We start from the raw sequence: 21,520 nt of genomic DNA, 5'->3' as shown, positions 1-21,520 counted from the left end.
ATCAGAATAATTAAAATTAAAGTACTTAAGATTTAAGAAAGATTCAGGTTGTTTAACATTTCTAGGTAGATGTGGGTGCCAAATAAAGTAGCAACAAACTTGGGATGCTTGGATTGTGTTACTAGGATTAGACTGGAAGTACATATCCAGCAAAGTGAATGCTGTCTGCTTTGTATTTCCCTAAACTAAGAAAATACCTGTGCAAAAAAGTCTTTTGAATTATTTCCTAAAAAGAGGAGAAATTAATTCATCCTGATTTTTAGCAACAATGATTTCTAAGGCTAGCAATAATAAAATATTAATTAAAATACTGTCACTTCCTAGGTTTTTTTATGAATAGAAAAATTCATTTTCATGCTAGAAAAAAGTAATTAAAATACATTGGTTAAATTGTTGACAAATGAACTCCTGGCTTTAATATAAGAACTGTTTTTATGCCAAATAAATCAATATTGATAGTACAGAAAACCAATTCAGAAGAAACTTTTCTTGTAAAAGTCATCCTTCAGGAGGGGAGCGTACAGTACTGTACATGTCAATGTGGGGGTTTTTTAGCAACAGTGTGTCAGTAGCTTTTATTTGTGATTGATTTCCTTGAAGTAAAGTAACAACCCAAATGTTGCAACAGAGATAGATGGGAAACATTGTTGAAAAGCAAATAAATTAACAGATTTTCATGATCAGGAGCACCCTTCTTTTATTTGCACATGCCTAAGCTTACATACATCAACAAACAGCATGGCTCTGCAGATCACATATTTGCAGATACATATGTTCAGCTAAAAGGTCATTTGGGTATGTTTGTGCACAAATGTCTGATTTTAGTGTGTGCATAAGTTAGGCTTGTGCAAATGTAGATACATAACACAATAAACTTTGAAAATCTGATACTTGGTGTTTATCCTAATCTTTAATGCCATGGCAAAGACAGTTTTGTCACAGGAAAAAAGCCTACAGTTCAACTGCATAGAACTTGTGGTAGGTTCAATCTAGAAGAACATTTTCTTTAAAGTCAGACTTCTCTCTGTCTTTATCCTCATCTCCCTGCTTCCTCCTTTTCCTTTGTCAATGTTCCTTAATTCCCCTATGAACTAAGAGTCCTCTGATTAGTCATCTGTATTGCTCCATGCCTGAATGCATAGTCCTCACTCCCACTGAAATCAACTATAACTTAGTTAAGGTCAGCATTTTGTATCTATCACAGTCAAGTATGTTTAACTCTCATCTGTTCTTATGAAACCATAATTGTTGTTCTCATGGGGTAACTTGTTACCCCACCTGCATGAACAAAATAGAACCAGTGACAACAGTATAAATCTACCAAAAACTATTTATTAAATATACAGATTGTTTGAAAGAGTATTTATGATGATTTGAACCCAAAATATTATTTAACTAGAACTATGAACAAAATTTAAACTTTTTTTGGAGTTTCAAAACATGAATTAACAATTTGCTAAGTCTGCAGTTCACACTGTTTTCAAACTTACACTTGTTTTCAAAAACATTTCCCAACTGTTTTAACTAAATTTTGCATTCTTCACAAAGCAACAGTGATGCACTGTGGTGCACACAAGCAAGTCACTTAGTCTTCGCATTGTTTCCAGGTTTTGTGGTTGTCTGTCCTTAGACAAAAAGCGCAATGTCCACTCATGCTTGCAAAGGTTCTACTGGGGTGCATTGTGGCAATTTATAATTTAGGGCAGTCATACGAAATTTGACGGACTTAGACAGATTACATGTATCCATCATTCTTTGTTTTATTTGTCCGTTGATCAACTGTTCTCCAAGCTCCCGCAAAAAAAAGTGCCGTCATCTTGTGGCCTAGCCAAATGCTGAGGCTGGCAATGGCAGCCACATCCAGAATATTGAAAAATAGTGTCATTGGCCACCTGTTGATTTTCTGTCTGCAGGTGGTCATATGGGCTAAGTGGTCACGGTTATCTACCCCACCCTTGTTTTTATTGTAGTCATGGATGAAGTCCGGCTTTCTTTGCTCTCCACCCACTGACAGGTCACAGTGCATGCATGACAGCAACAGCACAACTTTGGACTTCTTTGGAACATAGGAAGCTGGGGTGAGTTCCCCATCAAAAGCAAAAATGGATGAAAAAGTTTCCCTTCTTCCATTTGCTTGCATTTCGTTTGGGATATCAGCCTTGTTTTTCCAAATCATACGCAAATAGGTCAAGTCCTGCTGTAGCAGTCTTTCTGCCAGGTCAGTACTTGTGAAGAAATTGTCACCCACAATATTCCTTCCTGTCCTATGCCAGGGATGAACCAGTTTTTCAGTGACCTGGGTACCAAGATTACTTTGGTGTGGAGCTTCTGGTTGCTTGCCCAGGTAGATGTCTCCAGACAGGGGGAATGATGTTGCTGCATCACAGCATCACCAAATTTTCAAGCCATAATTAGCAGGCTTGCTGGGCATATACTGTCTGAATGGACAGTGACCGCTGAATGCAATGAGCTGCTCATCAATTGTCAGGTGTATTCCTGGAATATACCATTTCCTGAGCTGCTCCACAAATATCCAAATATTGTGTCCAAATATCTCTGAAGGCAGCAATCTTGTTTACGGCTCTCCTTTCCTCACGTGTCAGTTTGTTATCGAATCTCAGGTAACTGGTGATCTGACAGAATCATTTTAAACTCATGGTGGCACAGAAGCAAGGACACCCAGTGTGTTGCACCCACGACTCCTCCAGTGCCTCATGACCACCGTGGTATAGACCACTCAGCAGTAGGACGCTAATGTAGGCTTTCAGCTCTGTTTCATCCAGCTTTTTCCAATCCTTTCTATTTTCAGGATGGCTGTCATTCCACTCCCTGAATCTGTCTGCTTTTTTTTTGTTTCTCTTATAATAGTCAGGATATCTTGTGAGAGAAACAGGTGGAACATTTCTACCACTATGTCTTTATTACTTTCTCTTGTTGGCCCAACACTTTCATGGACTATGTTCTTGGCTGTTCTCTGATGATGTATTAGCTGTGGACTTTTTCCGTACACTCTGACATTTCTTCCTCTAAAGGTGTCATCATCTGCAGTGTTTTCTTGGGGTGGTGGCAGTGGTTCTGCTCCACGTCCTGCTGTAGCTCTCCATCTTCCATGGCAGCCCTGGGCTGATCCTCTTCCCTTTCCTACTGGAAGTGTTGGCATCACTTCTGCTTGTGGCACCAATTTTTCCTCATCTGAGCTGGATGAAGCTTCCATAGATACATGGTTTTCTTGCTCTGGACAGTCTCCCTGCCTGGAACAAAGTCAGCATTGTCACTGCCTTAGGATAAGATTTCAGAAGTGGATGTGTCGCTGTCATCCCTGGTTACCTGTGCAAGACAGGCTTCAACACTAAATCAGTGCTCCCTTCTCATCCTGGACTGCAGAAAAAAAAGAAAAAATTGATTACTGCTGAATGCATATAAATAACAATCAAAGACAAGCCTGTCCACCTATGCTGTCACAAAAGCAATTCCACCCTGCCCTATGGCAATGCAGGTAGTACCCTCTTCTCCTGGGTACAGAAGCCAGAGGCCAGCATCCACCTTTTGCAGGCAAGCCAAATGTGGGTGGATGCTGTTTGGAAAACACACTTGCAGGGGCTTATTGAAATCAGGTAAAAGGGGCATAGGAGGTGTTGAAGGGAACTCCATAGTGTACACTATGTTGCAGTATGATGATGTTCTGTTTCTTCTCTACTGTCCCTTTGCTCCTTGTCCTCATCTCCAACAAAGGCAGGGCAAACTAGTTTGTATGTTATGAAAGGGACAGGTGAGGTGGAGTTTTGCCATGAGAAAAGAGAGCAGAGGTGGATTTGGATGTTACAAAGGTTTTGGTTGGTTGGTTGTTTTTGGCAAAGGGCAGGATGTTTTGATGACCTTGCAGCCTGGAAACAAAGTGGTTAGCAAAAGGGATTACCACATCTTTTGCAAAAGCAGAGTGGAAGATGGCCATCCATTAGCTACCATGGATACCTGCAGTGAACATGAATGAAGTGTGAATGAATGCTGACCTTTCAGGTGCATCCGCCCAAAGTGGCTAAACAGGTCTAGGCCTGTCATTTATACAGAAATTGCATTGTTTTACCCCAATGTGTTAACATGGGTTTGGGATTAAGTTTTCACCCCATATGGAAAAACACATTCATGCCTGGGGTAACATGTTACCCTGGGAAGTTTTTCATCTACAGAGAGCAAACCATTCATGTAAGCTGGCTGTTCCTTGGGGATATTGTGCACTGCGGTACCAGTGACAATGTCCTAAAAAGAATTAATTCTGAAAAATTTTAACTTTAAGATACTGAACAAAATATGCATCTGGGTAGAAAATTACCCCATGGGAACGTATGAAGTTTAAAAAAAGACATCTTTCCACAGTATGTGCCTTCCCCTCCAGAAGTATATATTTTCTAAACCAAATAAATCATGCTGACAGAAGCTTATTATAATGCATAAAATATAATGAAAAATATTCCTGTACCATATCTTATGAAATGTATAAAGTGTAAAAAACTGCTTTTTATAAATTGCTTAATATTGTTTTTAAAGATAGAGCTTAAATTACTCCCAACAATTTTGTAGCTCCACATCATCCTCAGGAAACTTCAGACATTCACCCATGTTCATTTATTAGTGTCTTGTTGCCACATTCCATTGCCAAGCCTTTTCTATTTCCAATCCACAAGTGATTAAAAGAAGCATGACTATATAATAAATGTCTCTATTATTCTGACAAGCCATGAATTTTTTTTCCTGACCCAAAGCATGGTAGTTGGATAGGCTGAATACATAGCAATAAAGGCCTCCGTGTCTGTGACTCTCAACATAATACCCTAACAAGATCAGAGCATGTTATAAGACAGACCCAAAGAGAGAATGAGAGGGAAATGTTACCAGATGCTAAAACATGGGAGTTGTCTCCATAGTACTGAGCCCAGTTTATATTCTTTTCACCTCATTCAGATCAGTGCCCAGTGCGTTCCGAACTTCCCAACCACACATTTGCTGGGTAGGGTGCATGTCAGTCAATGTCTAAGCAATGCAATATCCAAAGAACATGTAGCTATTGGCATCCCTACCCAAAAGAAGATGGTGTCAGGAAAAACAATTCACTTATTAGTAAACTGAATGGAGCATTCATGTGCAGAAGCAAAAGTTTAGAGGGAGCACCAGGAAATTAGTCTGCAACTCCCTAAATAGATTTCTTAATAATGAGCCAGTTTCATATGAGAAATGTCTGTTAATACAGCCCGTAAAACAAGCTCCAAGTGGGGCAGTAAGGTTGAAAAGATTCAAACAGACCCATGGGTCATTCCAACAAATGTAAGGAGTTTATTGATTAATTGACAAAACAAGATTAGTAGCTGAGGAAAAGCATAATCTTACAGCATGGGTCCTGACTGCTGCAAAGCAAGGCTGGCCAGACTCTTGTCTCCACCAGAGGGGATTTCTTTAGATGGTCCCACAGGTAAGCAGTCGAGAGACACAAATACTCTGGCACATCTACAGGTGGATAAGTTCTGCCTGGATAAGTGCCCAAAATTCCCTCCAGCCTGTGTCCACTATTTATAGATGGCTGGTAATCATAGTCTCAGTATTCTAAGGAATGATCTCTGATTGGCTTTATTTAAAGTTCTTTGTTTCACTGAAAATTTCAGACCTGGATTAAACTAGATTTCTTGCAAACCTGAAAGGTTTCACATAATTGGGATTCATATCCTGCAAATGCAAAATGGTGAAGGGAGACAAGTTTCTTATTCCCTTCCCTTTCTTCTTTGCACTGGTCAGTTACTTCTTCACGTTAGTTTATGATTTGGTATGACTTGCTTTGTTCTTGTATCAAAGCATCTACTATTAGCAAGACGATAATATTCAATACATTTGGTCCTTTCCTGGTCCTTTCTTCTAATGTTAATAGAGCTAATAGATAAGTAACCTTGGATGGTGCCTTGTTTTCCACAGGTTATTGTTTGAATGTAAACGTGTTTCTTGCTTTTCATTTGTCACACCCCGCTTTTGAACAGGGTGTTGATTATGGTAGTCTCAGTCCCTTATCTTTACCAGATTTTACCTTGAAATGTAAATGTAGCTTCCTGCTTTCCTGTTTAAGCAAGCAGTTTGGTAACCTTTCCTTGCTCAGGTCTGTCAGGTAGCTCCAGCACCAGTTAGAGGGCCCATACATAAAATGACTAATGCCAGTTCTCTGCTTACAAGCCCAAGATTAATATTGAAATCTCTAAAGTATTCTATTTATTACTCAGCATGCTTTGGATGAAAAACCCATAGAGACAAACCCTTATATCTTATATGTCTCAAGCATAGCTTATTCATTTCCAGTAGAATGGTTTAATCAATTTTTTTATTGCTCCATCATCTTCTGCCACAAGTCTCTTTGTATTTGTTCTTAGAAACTTCCATAGAAACCTATATCATAATGAAATACCTCCAAATAATTGACATAACCTAATATTTTTATACAGTTTGTAATGTGAACGTTTTCATTATTTTCTTTTAGGTGCATGGCACAGTTGGAGAGCCTTGGTGGATTTGGGTAGAAGACCCCACTAATGACCATATTTATCATTCAGAGTATTTCATCATTCAGAAAAAACAGGTGAATGTCTTTATAACAGACTCTCAAAGCATTAAAAAACTAAATTGTCTGGAGAAAGAAAGAAAAAGTTTGTATTGTATATAAGTAGATACCAAAGTTCTGCTTAAAAGTGTTTTTTAGAGTACCCGTGCTAAAACTTGCAGCAGTTTTGAAAAAGGTAAAATACATCAATTCTGGATGAACTAAGTCTTATGGCTACCCATAGTAATTTGCTTATATGTAAATTGCTATATGTTGTTTATTTCAAAGTCAGTTTTCAAATATGCTTCTCACTTCCATGAGCTCAGAGAGAGCAGGGTCAGACAGTAAGGAGAGGTGAGGGAGGCTGCAGGAGGAAGAAGTTAAGGGGCCGAGGGAAAGGGTGCCACCTGACCACATCCCTTCCTCACCAGTTTAATTTTTCTGCCACAGCTGTGCGAGGGGAGACAAATTCAAGGCAAACCTCCTTGAATATATAGCACACATTTTCATTAATGCACGTTCACTTCATCAGATCAGTAATTAAAAACAATTGAAGATATGTTTCTTCTGTTGCTTCTGTGATGAACATCAGAAGAAACACTTGTGATTTAAAGCAAGTGTTACAGACTAGATTTTTTCATTAGCTTTGTCTTCATATAGATTGCATACTTATGTTCCACCCAGAAAAAGAAAACAAAATGCACATGCATGTACACACCACTTAATGCACTTAGGCTACGGACAGACATTCAAAAAGCCTGAGCCTGAATTGATTCAGTCTTTGCAGGTTAGTCAAACCTGGCTAGGCTGAATCAGTTTGTAACTGCACAGACATCACAGAAATGCAGGCACATGCCTGCAGTGGCTCAGGCTAGAAGCCGTGGGGGGGGGGGGCACTAGAGCAGCCCTCCCTTCCTTTTCATAGTGCTGAGGTGAGGGGGGCATGGCCAGGCCCTGGCAGGACACTCTGATTAGGGAGGGGTCATCCCCCCCTTCTGACCAGCCCAGCAGGGAATTGATAACACAGTGTTTATCAACCCTAAGTCAGTGTTTATCACCCCATTAAGAAAATAACAGACGGACATTACCAGCTGCCTGTTGATTCTGCCTTTGTCCCATCTGCTGCAGTACACATCAAAACCAGCATTTTTTTTGCTAGCTAATGCTAAGAGGTGTCTGTGTAAGGCAGAGGGGATGGGGAAGGGAGGTGCGGAGCCAGGCAGATGCCTGCAGTCTCTGCCAAGCTCCAGCCAGGGAGCAGAGGGGAGGGGCGGGGCCAGTCCTGCTGTGGAGCAGAGAGCCCCACCCATCCCAGAGAGCATGCTGGTATGCTGGGTGCTCTGGTTTAACTTAAACCAGCAAGTGGTGTGGGGCAGACGCTGCATAAACTGCTTTGACCCAAATCAGTTAAATCTAATACTACATTGAGGTTTATCTCAAATCAGTTTCAGCCATTTTCAAACTGGTTTATGTGCACTGGACATCTGTTCTGTTACAGGTTTAAACCAGTTTCTGATCACTTAAACCAGTGTATGTGTGATATCTGTCCCTAAACTTAATGGCCAAGAGCCTTATCATGTTCCTTGTGAAGTCTTTGAAGTAGAATCTGCCCTGAAATTGAAATGAATGGAAGTATTTTGTGAACTATGGTTTTTAATAAGTGTGCATGAACACACTGCACTTCATTTATGCATATACATTATATTTTTGTGTATTGATTATATGACTCTAGCAAACTATGATTTTAAGACTGAAGATTTGGTTACTTAATAAGGTTTCTATGTATTATTCTTACGTTAGGTCATTGCAAAAGAACCACAACTTCTCGTATTCACAATCCCTATTTTTGAACCCTTGCCTTCCCAATACTACATCCGGGCTGTATCTGACAGATGGCTAGGGGCAGAGGCAGTATGTATCATCAATTTTCAACATCTGATTTTACCAGAGAGACATCCACCTCACACAGGTAACATTCTCACTCAGAACCTGATCATTTTGTTTCCTTCACTTCTTGGTTGAATATGTCTTGCTAGTATAGATTTTCATTATTCCTATGCAATATATACATTCCACTTTGGGTTTTATTAAGTGTGAGTGAGGATTCAGTTCTATCATGCATTTCTTTGTAGTTTTGACACTATTAAGAACCCTACCACTAATGTTAAACTGACTTGATTTAAGTCCTCCTAACATAGTCTTGCTTTTTAATGATTCCACAATCAGCGTAAAGAGTAGAAATGTTTTTACTGCGTTATATAAAATAAGCCGTTGGTATGCTTTTGCTTTCATTACAAATGTTCTTATCTAAGAATGTTTTCTATAATATGGTTGCAAAAGTATGGATATATATGTCTTTCTGTTTTTCTAAAACTGAATATCCTTTATGGATGTCCATTCCTAACCTTTAGCAATGGAAATTTATTTTCTGTAAGTTAGCTTCACTGGGTATGTGTAGCCCTCCCTTCCTTTATGCAGCTACTTGATGATGCTACTTCATGATCAGTCAACCAAGAGTCCAGTCTCCTTGAAGCTGAACTGCTCGGTCCTCAAATACTACTATTTTTTTTTTTTTGGGGGGGGGGGGGGGGGGGTTCAGTTCTTGTGTTTTATTTCAAATAAACAACAGTCCCGAATATTAGCTCAAACTTTCTAACTAAGTTTAGTAAGCATCTCTACTATATTTGCTTATAACATTAGTTTTACATATTTTTATTGTAAAATTAGTGCTATATCTCTGAGTGATTTTGGCATCATCAAAAGGTGCTCATAATTTTTAGGACTGGAGTGGCATTATAGCCCCAATGGTCCAGGAAAGATATGAGAGGCAAGGATTTTTTTGGTGATAACTTTTATAGGACCAACTGTGTAATTTGGAAAAACTGTCCTTTTTTCAATTTGTGCCTGAGAGCTTGTCCAACTTATCTTCTAAATACATAGTTGATTCAGTAAAATATATCACAGAAAAAAAAATCTTTATCCCTTTGAATTATTAATGCATCTTTTCAGTATGATGTCACCAGGCCTCATCTAAACACATCTAAAATTTCCTCTTTTATCTCTAAGGTAATTAATTTAAAATTCAGTGAGCAACAAATTATTCATAAATTTGCACTATGGTATTGCAGTTAAAAAAAAAAAAAACAGTGTAATTTTGGGCTGCATCCTTTTAATAGAGGCAGAACATCTGTGTGGCTCTTCACTGATCATATTTTATGTTCTGTTCCAAGCCTCTGAATTGGAAGGAATTCAGACAAAAAGTGAAAAATGATCTGCGGGCCAAGAACTTTTGAGGAAAAGCTGAGGGTGAGATTTGGTACAGGCTTCTCAGCCTCAGTCTTCTGTAGTCAAAAAGTAGTCCCTCTGAAAATGATGGAACTATTCATGGAATAAGGAAGGGGTGGCCAAACTGTGACACATGTGCTACTAATGGCACAAGCAGCCTCTGTGTGTGGCATGCAGCAGATCAGAGAGGGAACAGGGAGCAGAAGGAAGAGCAGGAGATCAGACAAGGGAAAGGGGATCAGGGTGGCACTTGGGGGAGGTGGAGGAAGGGATAGACAGAGGATTTGACTTGCGGCATGCCTGCCTAAAAGATTCCACCCACCCCACCACTGGAATCAGGGGTCATATCTACACAAGACGTTTCCTGCAGAGCTGCCTAATTAGCTCCACAGTAAAATCTCAATGTCTACATGGCCCTGTTAGGCCACACACTGTCACAGGTTAGTACTTGTAAATGCAAGTACTATCTTATGGTGTTCTTTAGTGTGCAACAGCACACATGTTGACACTGACAAAGCTGGCTGGGGCAAGAGGGTGCTTCAGTGTGGGGGCTGCCTGCCAGCCAGCCCTGCACTGAAGCACTCTCATGCCCCAGTGAGACCCTCTGCAGCACATTGAGCCAGATCACAGCAGCCCCAGATTGGCAGGCTTGACCCCCTGGGGCCCCTGCAAGCCATGGCTGCTCCAGCCCAGCTCAGTGTGCTATAGTCCTGGGTGCACATGTAAACATGGCACCTGGGAGCAATAAACACCAGTGTGAAATGCAGTAAAGTTTTTTGCTCTATGCTAATAGCACGTGTAGATTCACCCAATAAGGGCCAGGTTCTTGCTCATAATTTGTCTCAGAAATTTCCAAGTTAAGCCTTCCTTGTGAACTGTTACATTTAAGAAAAACGATCTGTTCACAAAGTAAAATACCATTGGGTGTCTAAATCTGCCCCTTAAAAAGTTAAATGTATTAACCTGATAAAGAGGCCATGAGATGAGAGAATGTTTTATCTACCATTAAGAGTATAGATATCAATGGACAGGCAGATACTATAGAAGGGACACTGGCTCTGAATAATGGATGAAATTTAAAAAGAGCAGGAAACTTAAGATGATTAACAGGAAAAATGTCCTAATGGTAAGAACTATCAAGCTATGGATAGGTAAACCAGAGAAAGTCCATTGCTTGTGATAATTAAAAACTAATAAATCAGTAAATCTGCAGTAACCTTGCCCTGTCATGACAATGGCCTAGATGAACTTAAATGTGTTCTCTAACTCTGACTTCTTTGATTCTTCATTTTTGAGGGAGACCTTCATGAAGAGATTTACATGTATATGTGAGGAGATAAAATTAATTATCAGCTTGTTATTTCAAAAGACAAACTCAGTTATTCCCCATTGGAGTTCGGTCCCTTTTCTGAAGTTTATACATGAGCAAGTGAACTGTAGGAATATGATTTTCAAACTAACTTTTCTTTTTCCAGCTTTGTCAAAGTATAAGCATGAACAAATTGATTGTGCTTTTCCAGGGAAGCCTTCTGGACTTTTAACTTTTTTTTTTTCTTAATTTCTCTTTTTTGTGGATGGAAATTGAATCTAGTTGTTAAAAAAAAAATTTAACTAGAGAGAGAGAGAGATCTATAGATAGATAGATAAAATCTAGATAAAAAACTTTAAATGTTTGATGAGTTCTACTTAAAAATATATTTATGTATATTAGCTAAGCACTCTTACAGAAAGCATTGTGCATCCAGTTTCATCCTCCATAGTAGTGAGTGAGACATGGTTTTTTTTAAACATTTGGTGCAGAAGCTTATGTTTGTTTTGGGTGGGGGGGTTGGTTTTTTTGGAAGCACAAAATTTCTTATAAGTTCATTGTTCCTGATCTCATTGTAAAACCCTTTCATTGTAATAACATTTGGCTCATCTAGCAGTCTGTGAAGTGTGTGCATTTAGAAATACTCAATTCCAGTACCATGTTGCTCTTTGGCATGCATAAATTCACATGTGTTTGTGAAGTGTTTAGCTATTGTTATATTGTACCTACACTGTCTGAAAAAGCATGCGTAACCTTTTTATCTAATTGACTGATCACTGACTACTATTCAGAAGAAACAGGAAGATATTTACACATCACCAGTTATGGAGCCTCTAGGATTTATGGTAATTGATTTCAATTCCCATCTGGTTCCCACTCAGCAATGAAGTACATAGAGGCCCTGCTAGGCAAAAACCTTCTCTCCTCCCAACAGAGCCCGAGAAATCACAGTTTTAGTGGGAATGATAAAATGGTCATAAGGTATCAGTGAAAAGCATGTTAAGAGTATTAGGCATCATTGTCTCAGTGGATTTTATGACTCCCATGTCATACCTTAATGTGAAGCACCCTGAAAAGACAATAAGATCTCCAGCCACAAAAACTTCAAAGGAAGCATCTGCATAACAGAATCATGGCAAGTTTCCTTAATTTGGTAGGCATCCAAATCCAATCTGGTAATATATATCATTTTTCATATTCCACAGTCTCTAATTGTTTAGTTAGCAGATGCCTCCAAAGCAGAGCCTTGTGGCTCTTTCGGGGTTTTTTTCCTGTACATTTATTTATCTCTTCCTATAATCCTAAATATGTATAAAAGCTGTATATATCCCTCCAGGATATATTATTTCATCAGTCCATAAAGACTTTTAAAAAGAGAAAGTTTTCTTCCTTGTAACTTTAGTATTTTCCTGTATGAATCCACATTAACTTATCATATGAACACTTGTGTTGCTTCAGTAAGGTTTAAAGTTCATTACAATTGATTCATTATAAGTGGTTAAAAAATGGCCTTTTGACATGCAGAATCACACAGTGTATTTAACAATCAATCTCACAGTGTATTTAACAATCCTACTTTAAGAAAAAATCTACAGTTGTAATATATTTTGTTTGTTGCTCACTGAATTTCATAATAGCTCCATTGGGAGTTCATGTGACATAAGAAACTACTTTTTTACAAAATCAAATGCGAGTTATATCCCTTCAAATTCTTACTTGATGCCTAAACATATCTGTTTGCTTTAGCCTAAAAATAAACTACTGGTAGGTTTAAGATTTCATATTTTGACATACACTAATGATTATTCTGTAATTCTAGAACTGCTAGATCTTCAGCCTTTGCCTGTTGCAGCTTTGGGACATCGAGAATATGAAAGCCTGTACAAATTCACCCACTTCAACCCTATTCAGACGCAGATATTTCATACGCTGTATCATACAGACTGTAATGTTCTTCTTGGAGCCCCCACAGGCTCTGGAAAGACTGTTGCAGCTGAATTAGCCATCTTCCGAATTTTTAACCAATATCCCACATCAAAGGTTTGTAAAATTCATTTATTAAAAATGTGCGATATATGTGCATTTCTTTCAGCCACTCAAAAGTTTGAAACTGGGCACATCTACATGTCTGCTTTAATGGATATTAGCCTATTTTAATGTGCATTAAAGAATCACAAAAAAGCGCTCTTTAGCTAATGCGCATTAAAAGAGACTAATGCATATTTTTCTAGTACCTCACAATGGAGGTAATTACAGCATGTTGGAGCAGACTCAATTAATTGAGTCTGCTGGAGCATGGCAATTACCGTGCTCAAGCAGCCTCCTGCATCTCATGTATCTGTGTCCCTGTGCTTAAAAATGGTAATGGGGGCACTTAAACTAAAGCTCATCAAACAAGCTTTAGTTTAAGCATCCCTGCTGCCATTCTGAAGTGCAGGGAGGTTCTGTGGTGCTTTAGTTAGAGCCGCTCCTGGAGCCACTCTAATTAAAGTCCCACCCCTCCCCCACACATCTTGAGCACCTGTAAAAGTGCCTAGAGGTACTAGATTTAATAAGCATTACCTAAAGCACATTAATGAACGTGTAGAGTATGAAAATTATTATCCTGCTTCTATGGCTTCATACTAATATTTAAAACTGAGGGCATAAAAATGGTTTTAATTAGTATATCTTATGCTTACCTTTCACTTACTTATTTAACCAAAGTGAAAATCAGAGCCAAATGAACGAACCATGCCATAAATATATATTGATATTCTTCTCCCAGAGTGTCATCTAAATCCATGATGATCTTACAGAGAGGCTTTTTGGTTTTTTTGCTTATTCTTTAAACTCCTTCCATCAGCAAGTTCATGTTTCACATCTATGAGGTCCTTCCAAGTGAGAACAACTGGCTAGATCTTCTTAATTACACATGCAAGTTACCATTAAAGTAATGCTAGCCAATTTTCTCTCTTTCCAACTTTGTTTTTATTTCTTAGAGAATGCCTGTCTAAATCAATGTTTAGATATACTCAGCTATCTGGGTAAAAATCATCATTCATGTACAAAGTAATAGAATGTGGGAGTGCCTGTGTATATATTCTGACTAGCAAATTGCCTGTCAAGTATGAAGGCGGGGCCGGAGGGAGCGGGCAGGGATGGAGCACTGCCACCCACCACCCCACACTGCCGCCTCCCAGGAGATGGTGGGGAGGGAAGCTTGCTCCTCCATCTCCCTCCACCAGCACCCTGTGTTGCCACTGCCTCCAGCACCGCTGGCCTCACCCCCCCACCCAGCCCTGCTCCTCAGAGGTGGCAGAGCACCGCCATGACAGAAAAGACAGAGCAGGGGGGCGAGGCCAGTGCCACTGGCCTTGCTCCCCTGGTCCGTCCCTTCCATCATGGTGGTACTCCGCACTCTTATTGGTTCTTTCACTTACCAGTCAGAGTACTCCAAGAGTGTTACAGACAGACAGACAGGTGGACTGTCTGTTGGACCTTTATTATATAAGAATATTGATTTGGCCATCCTTCCTTAATCATCTATAGTTACACTTGATTGCTAGGCTCAATCTTAAGGGCACCTTACACTGTTAAAAACCATATTTGATACCACCAGCATTCCAGCCTGGCCCTGGAAGCTCCAGTGAGCCTGGTATAAACTGGATCCTGACATTGCTGCCCTTTTTTACAACATATTTAGGACTTACCCACAGACGGGCCTGAAACACAAAAATCCCAGCAGTGATCATCTCACAATTTCCTGTTCCTGTTCTTCCACACACCACTTCCTCTAATTCCTGTAAATTAAGATAAAGGAAACCCTTCTCAGAATTAGTCTGAAGATCATTCATCTGTCTTAGGCCCCTCATACATGTTACACGTAAGAAGTGATTAACTCATTAATCATGCCTTTAAATAGTGACCCGGCCACATGTTCCTTCAATTAATTAATTATAGAGCCAGGAATAAGTAACAAAGTTATTACACAAAACATGATCCCATAATCACACCTCTTGTCATTCATGTTTGTCAGTGGCTCTAGTGCCATGTTCAAAAAATAGCATGTACAATCTGGATAATTTTGGTACACATAATGTAAATCTGGAAGGGGCAGCTCACATGGTTTGATCTGGATAAGTGCAACTTTCTTAGCAACAGTTGAAGGGACAAAGATAGAATTGTAAAGGGAAAAAAGTCATGTGAATATTTAAATATGATAATCATTAAAATAATATTTAGATGTCTTGGTTAACACATTAGTATAAAACATGTATAGGCCAGATTTTTTTTTAAGTGCATATGAATGTTTTCACTTGTTCAGAGATATATTGCACTTTAAAAACCATATATTTGAACAAATGCTGTACAAACTTGTGCTAGTGAAGTTCAGTACAAAGAATGGATTTATCTGGGAAAGTCTTGTGAGGTTTCATTTAAATTAATCATTTTTAAGTTAATTTTTAAATGTTTTAGTAATAATACTAAGCAGCTGGAAATAATGTAAGAAATTATCCTCCTAGAAATTCTTATTACTGATGGGGAAGCATTATGTCCAGAATAGTAGTTTCCAGATTTTGTATTCTCAGTAATTAATCATTTTATTTATATAGGTCATTTTATAATAACATACCTTTTGCTTTTAAAAGGTGTAATGATAGTATTACCATTTTATAAATTACTCTCTTTATTTTTCAATTTACATGTATGGTGTTGACTTAACGAACAAAAGAATATATGAAAGTATTAAGGCTACTTCAATTAGAATTCTGTTTAAAGTTACTTGAAGTAATTTTAAGAATTTATCATAATCATTTTTAGTTATTAAATTCATTTACATCCTTAAAGACACAGAAGACAGTACTTATAAAATATTAATATGCATTTTACACAGGTTCTTCTCATTTAATTTTATTTTGTATGTATTTTTTTTCAGGCGGTGTATATTGCCCCCCTAAAGGCATTGGTGCGAGAGAGAATGGAGGATTGGAAAGTTAGGATTGAAGAAAAGCTTGGTAAAAAGTATGTGTTTCTTGCTTAAACCAGAAAATTGGAAACAAAAAAGCTCAACAACAGGAGCCAAATCAAAAGAATGTTTTAAGTGTCTTCATTTTCCGAAAAATATATTTTATCCTTCAATTATACGAATTCTCCCTGAATATTAAAAATAAAAACAAAAACCAAATATCAGTCTGTGTCATCACACAGAGTGCACAATGAAAGTAACAAAAACAAAAATGGTCCTTGGTTACACCCGCCATTTTTCTTAATTGTCTATAACCAGTGAAGCTCAGAAATAAGCAGCTCAATTTTTATCTCTGTATTATCTTTTTCCTTGGAAGTGCAGTTCAAAATTGACCACATTTCAGATATCTCATTCTTCTGAATCCCATATAAATTACAGATACGTAGTAATGTTCATCATATACATAGTGTATTTTATGACATTCTATATGTATTTTAATAACCAGTCTGCATTTGTTTGGTGCCATTAGCTATGTTATGAAGTTAGGATATCAATGAAATACAGGGTTGAGTATTTAGTGACACTACACGCATAGAAATCTTTTTTAGTCCTTTCTGAAATCGTTCAAAGAATCAATTACTTAGCAGCTGACATTCCCATTCTTAGTCTCACTGATTAGTAATTGTTCTTCATGTAGTTTTATTGATGTATTGATTTAAATGGAACTATTTCTAAATGGTACTGTGCTCTGTCTCAGCATGTGAGAATAATGTCTCACGTATAGCATCTGATTGATTAGAGGATTGTCTTAAACTCACCCCCACCACCACTGGACCAGGGAAAGCAGTGGTAGGGGCCCTTGGCAGGCAATGGCAAGGGGGTGGGGCAAGCAGCTTGCTCCTACCACCTATGCCCCACACCTCTAACTCCCTCCTTGTGCCTGCCCTGCCCCCAAAGCCTATGCCCTCCCTGGCAGCATTAGGCCCCAGATACCTCCCTACCCCTCAACTCCCCCTTCGTGCCACTTCTTCCCCAGTCAGCCTCTGCTCCCCTCTCCTTCTCCCTTCCCCTTGCTCTACTGCCAACACATTGTGTGTGTGCAGAGCAGAGCACCACCCCAGCTTGGCCCCATAGCAGCAGCTCAAAGTTGATACCACTACTACAAGACCAGGCTGGGACCATACTGTAGGTGCCAGCTTGCAGCAGGGCTGCTGGCACCAGAGCAAGGGAAAGCTGACGGAGGGGGGGCAGGGCCCCAAGGCTGAGAGTCAAAGAGGAGCAGGGAGTACAGAGGCAGCATGCAAGCAGGCAGCAGCTGTGGCTCCGGCCCCAACCCGCTGCCTGTTCCTCCCTGACTCCCAGCAGCAGCTGCCTGTTCCTCCCTCCCCTTTATATTCGCAAGACAGGGGGGTGGGGGGGGGGTCCCCCATGTTAAAGGGGAAATAAAACCTCATCTTGGAATCAAGTAAATAGTGCATCCTAAATACTGCACCTAGTCAAACCAACTCTGTAATCCACTGTAGAGAGAAACATAATAGTTGTCCATGCAATAAATAAGCAAGCCAAGCACTGAACAAGCTCTAAATCAGTGCCAAGATTGTTGGAGAAAACTGTTAGTGGCAGAAATCACCGCCCACCAAAGAATCCCAGACCATAGTTAAGAAATATATAACATCTTTCCATGTAAATATTACAAAATTTTTGGAGTTCTACAGCTGACCTCCAGAAGGAGTTCTGCAACCGATGATACACAGGATTATCTGAATTGTTGTCCCTGCTCCATTTTTCTCACAGACCCTACCAACGGAGAGCAGACACATGTGTAACAATGATTACCAGACAGGTTGTACAGGGCAATACACAGCCACTTGATGCATATTTAAGAAGCACTCTCATACAAGTAGGAAAGGCTGGTCTGACATATATAATATCCATAATAATATTAATGAACTTTTTTGCATCATAAGTAAGGCAGACTTCTTTTCTCTGTAGGTGTTGTTGCACTAAACAATTAAAAGGCAAAGATTAAAATTGTGTTTACTCAGTATTTTCATAATATGTCAATGGTATTCAGCCAGGAACAGACTGGTTTGATTTGATTTTGTATTTTGTTTATATTAAGAGTTAATGTTTGGACACGGCTACCCCAAGACATTAAAAAAGTTTCATTGATTTGAAAATGAAATTATTAAGTTTCATAAATAATTAAATAATTTTACTTAATTACAGGGTTGTAGAACTGACAGGCGATGTAACTCCTGACATGAGAGCTATAGCACAAGCTGACCTGATTGTTACTACACCAGAAAAATGGGATGGTGTCAGTAGAAGCTGGCAAAACAGGAGTTATGTTCAGAAAGTGTCCATTCTCATCATTGATGAAATCCATCTGCTAGGTAAGCAATACATTTTTTTTCTTAATCATAATTGTTGATCTTGAAAAATGTGTGCCCAACTATGACTGCACGGAATTTTTAACCTCTATACTTATTTTAAAATTTCTCTTAAATAACAGGGGACGAGAGAGGCCCAGTACTGGAAGTTATCGTGTCTCGAACTAATTTCATCTCATCTCACACAGAAAAACCAGTTAGAGTAGTTGGTTTATCCACAGCATTAGCAAATGCCAGAGACCTTGCTGATTGGTTAAATATTAATCAGGTATGTAGAAGATTCTTAAAAAGACATTTGTGCTTATCCATCATGCAGAAAAGTTACCTATCAATATTTCCAAGATAACTCAAGCTTAAACTAAAATAATTTGTTTTTGCTTCAGATGGGTCTGTTCAACTTCCGACCATCCGTGCGACCAGTTCCATTGGAGGTACACATTCAGGGCTTCCCTGGCCAGCACTACTGTCCTCGCATGGCTAGCATGAATAAACCTGCTTTTCAGGGTAAGCAGCCAAAGCTAGAGCCCTTCATTATCTACAAAAGAAAAAAAGGTTCTAGCCATGTTTTCACAGTCTGTTTGAGGCTTATGTATTATATGATTACAGAATGTGTTACTATCTTTTTTCTTGGGGTGTACAGGATGAATCTCTTGCTAATGACCCAAAACCTCATCATCTCAAATATATAGTATCCTGCTGTTGGAACCTACAAACAGGAATATAAATATATTTGAAATAATATCAATGAAATTAGTGATAATGAGGAGAGATCTTATATAAATGAAAATGTGTTTTATCTTAGCTTTCAACACTGCAAGGAAATGTTTGTGTAAAAGTATTTGAGATTTAGAAAGTAATAACACCTTTCACCGTAGCAATCTGGTGAAGTATTTTCATAAAGATTGCTATATGAACGCTTTAAAAAAATCGTGAACAGAAGTTGCAAGTCAAGCTAGACTCACATAATTCTAGGTTCAAGGCAATAACCATAAAATTAAGAATTGCAGTGAGTCCAGATATGCTTCTGGTTTCAATTTTTTATTCTTAACAAAGTTGGCAGGCAGGCCTGATTTAAGAAAAACCCTCATATTTTATTGGAACATGTTTTGTTTTGGTTACATAAGGAATATTTATTATATCAATTAAAAATAACCTCCCAAATAAATTTTGGTATGTGACCTGCTGTTGATTGTGGGGTGACAGTTGTGAGGTGACTTTTTAGCTACTCTAATTAGCCTTATGACAGAAGCAAAGTATTGATTGTGGACTAGAGACCAATCTTGGCAGCTCAGATTATTTACACCTCCACAGGAGCATTGTATAAAAACACTAATGAACAATAAATCTGTCTTGGGCTGTTCAGCCACACCTGTTCCTGAAGCAACAAAAATCCATTAGATGTCGAGCTTTTAAAGAAGATATAGATATATAGGCATCCATATTTGTAGGGTATAAATATATTAACAGATTATGCTATAGATTTATGTAATTTTACAGTTATATACATATGTGTATATATGCATACACACACACTATTACCAGTGAACTAAGAGACAGTATGTGATGGTAGGCAGTATAATGCACTTGTTTTTCATAAATTAGGGATGAATGCATAATAGTAATTGGTAGAATGAAACATTATATAAGAAATAAATCATGCATAAATATCTATATGTATAATATACTAGAGTTACTATCCAAGCTATAGCTACATGCTGTTTATTCTATTTTAATGTTATTAGAAAACCTGTCAGAATTTGATCTAGTGAGGTCATTTTTCCACTTGTTTGACATGGTATGCTAACGATTCTCTTAGCATTTTCATTGTTATCTCCATTTCTGACACCATTTTTTTTTTCTAAAATCTCAAAATTTCTAATTTCTAAAATCACACAAAAACCCATCAAAAAATTTTAAATGATAATTTTTAGACTAGTTTCATTGTTTCACACTAATCGTTCAGGAGCAGAAACCATGCTCCTTTAAGCTGTTACTCCTACACTAATTTTGCAGCAACTGTATGTAAAAGGTCACTTTCTAGTTAAGAATTCCCTGCCAATCCTTAGGCATGAAATGTTAGTGAAAGATGGATTTAAATCTTTGGCACTTCTGCTCACAGTGCTAGCACGATGTGTTAGGAAATTCTGCTTTCTGGCAGAAATGAGTTATGTCTAAATTTTTCTTCTTTTAACAGCAATTCGGAGCCATTCTCCAGCAAAGCCAGTTCTTATCTTTGTGTCATCCAGACGTCAAACTAGACTCACTGCCCTAGATTTAATTGCCTTCCTGGCTACTGAGGATGATCCAAAACAATGGCTGAAAATGGATGAAAGAGAGGTACAGTAATATAATATGTATTAGTTGTTTTGCTTTTACATTTTGGTTTAGCAATATCAGTTTTAAAAAAATATGTGAATATAAAACACAATTGTGGGGTTTTTGAGTTTGGAGACTCTTGCATGTCTACTTACTTTTAAGCATATGAATAGTTCCATTTATTTCAATATTAAGCATATACTTGGAAGAATCAGGGCCTTAGATTGTGAACTATTGCTTTTTGTTCTGTAAAAATTATCTGAGGAATTGTTACTGGTTCTTTGGTGCTAGGCACAATCACTGTTGCAGAGTGCTTATTAATTGAAAAAGATAAACAAAAGAGGAAATATTATTGTCCCCAATTTAAAGAGGGGGAACTGAAGCACATATAAAGCTTTGACTCTTTCTGTTCTATCCCCTTCAATCTGGTCCTATCTCAGATCTCTCTTGTTCCTCCACTCCTATATCCTCATACTAGTTTCTTTCTCTAAAACTTCCCAATCAATATTCAGGACCCTCATCCTAATCTCCTTCTCATCTCTTTACCCAGCTGCTTCTCCACATCCACATCTCTCCCTCAAAATGATCTGTTCTAATCTTGTCCTGCCAGGTGCAGATCCTCAGTTATGACTCTTCCTCCCATCTTGCTCTCCAGTGTTCCTTTGCCCACAACTGCCTCCAATTTGTCTTCCTTTCCT

General features: G+C 38.4%; 1 protein-coding gene across 1 annotated transcript in view; it reads left to right on the top strand.

The window, feature by feature from the left end:
- ASCC3 (activating signal cointegrator 1 complex subunit 3) overlaps nt 1–21,520 on the top strand; it is a 567,972-nt gene that overhangs the window by 430,367 nt on the left and 116,085 nt on the right. The window contains exons 23-30 of the mRNA XM_006271799.3: nt 6,512–6,610; nt 8,372–8,540; nt 12,985–13,205; nt 16,084–16,169; nt 18,343–18,509; nt 18,629–18,774; nt 18,890–19,010; nt 20,701–20,843. Of these exons, the coding sequence (XP_006271861.1) occupies nt 6,512–6,610; nt 8,372–8,540; nt 12,985–13,205; nt 16,084–16,169; nt 18,343–18,509; nt 18,629–18,774; nt 18,890–19,010; nt 20,701–20,843 (1,152 nt within the window). The remainder of the gene's footprint in view (nt 1–6,511; nt 6,611–8,371; nt 8,541–12,984; nt 13,206–16,083; nt 16,170–18,342; nt 18,510–18,628; nt 18,775–18,889; nt 19,011–20,700; nt 20,844–21,520) is intronic.

Source organism: Alligator mississippiensis, chromosome 1, assembly GCF_030867095.1.
Source record: "Alligator mississippiensis isolate rAllMis1 chromosome 1, rAllMis1, whole genome shotgun sequence".
NCBI lineage: Eukaryota > Metazoa > Chordata > Crocodylia > Alligatoridae > Alligator > Alligator mississippiensis.
The sequence above is the reverse complement of the archived record's forward strand: the minus strand, read 5'-3'. Positions and strand labels throughout refer to the sequence as shown.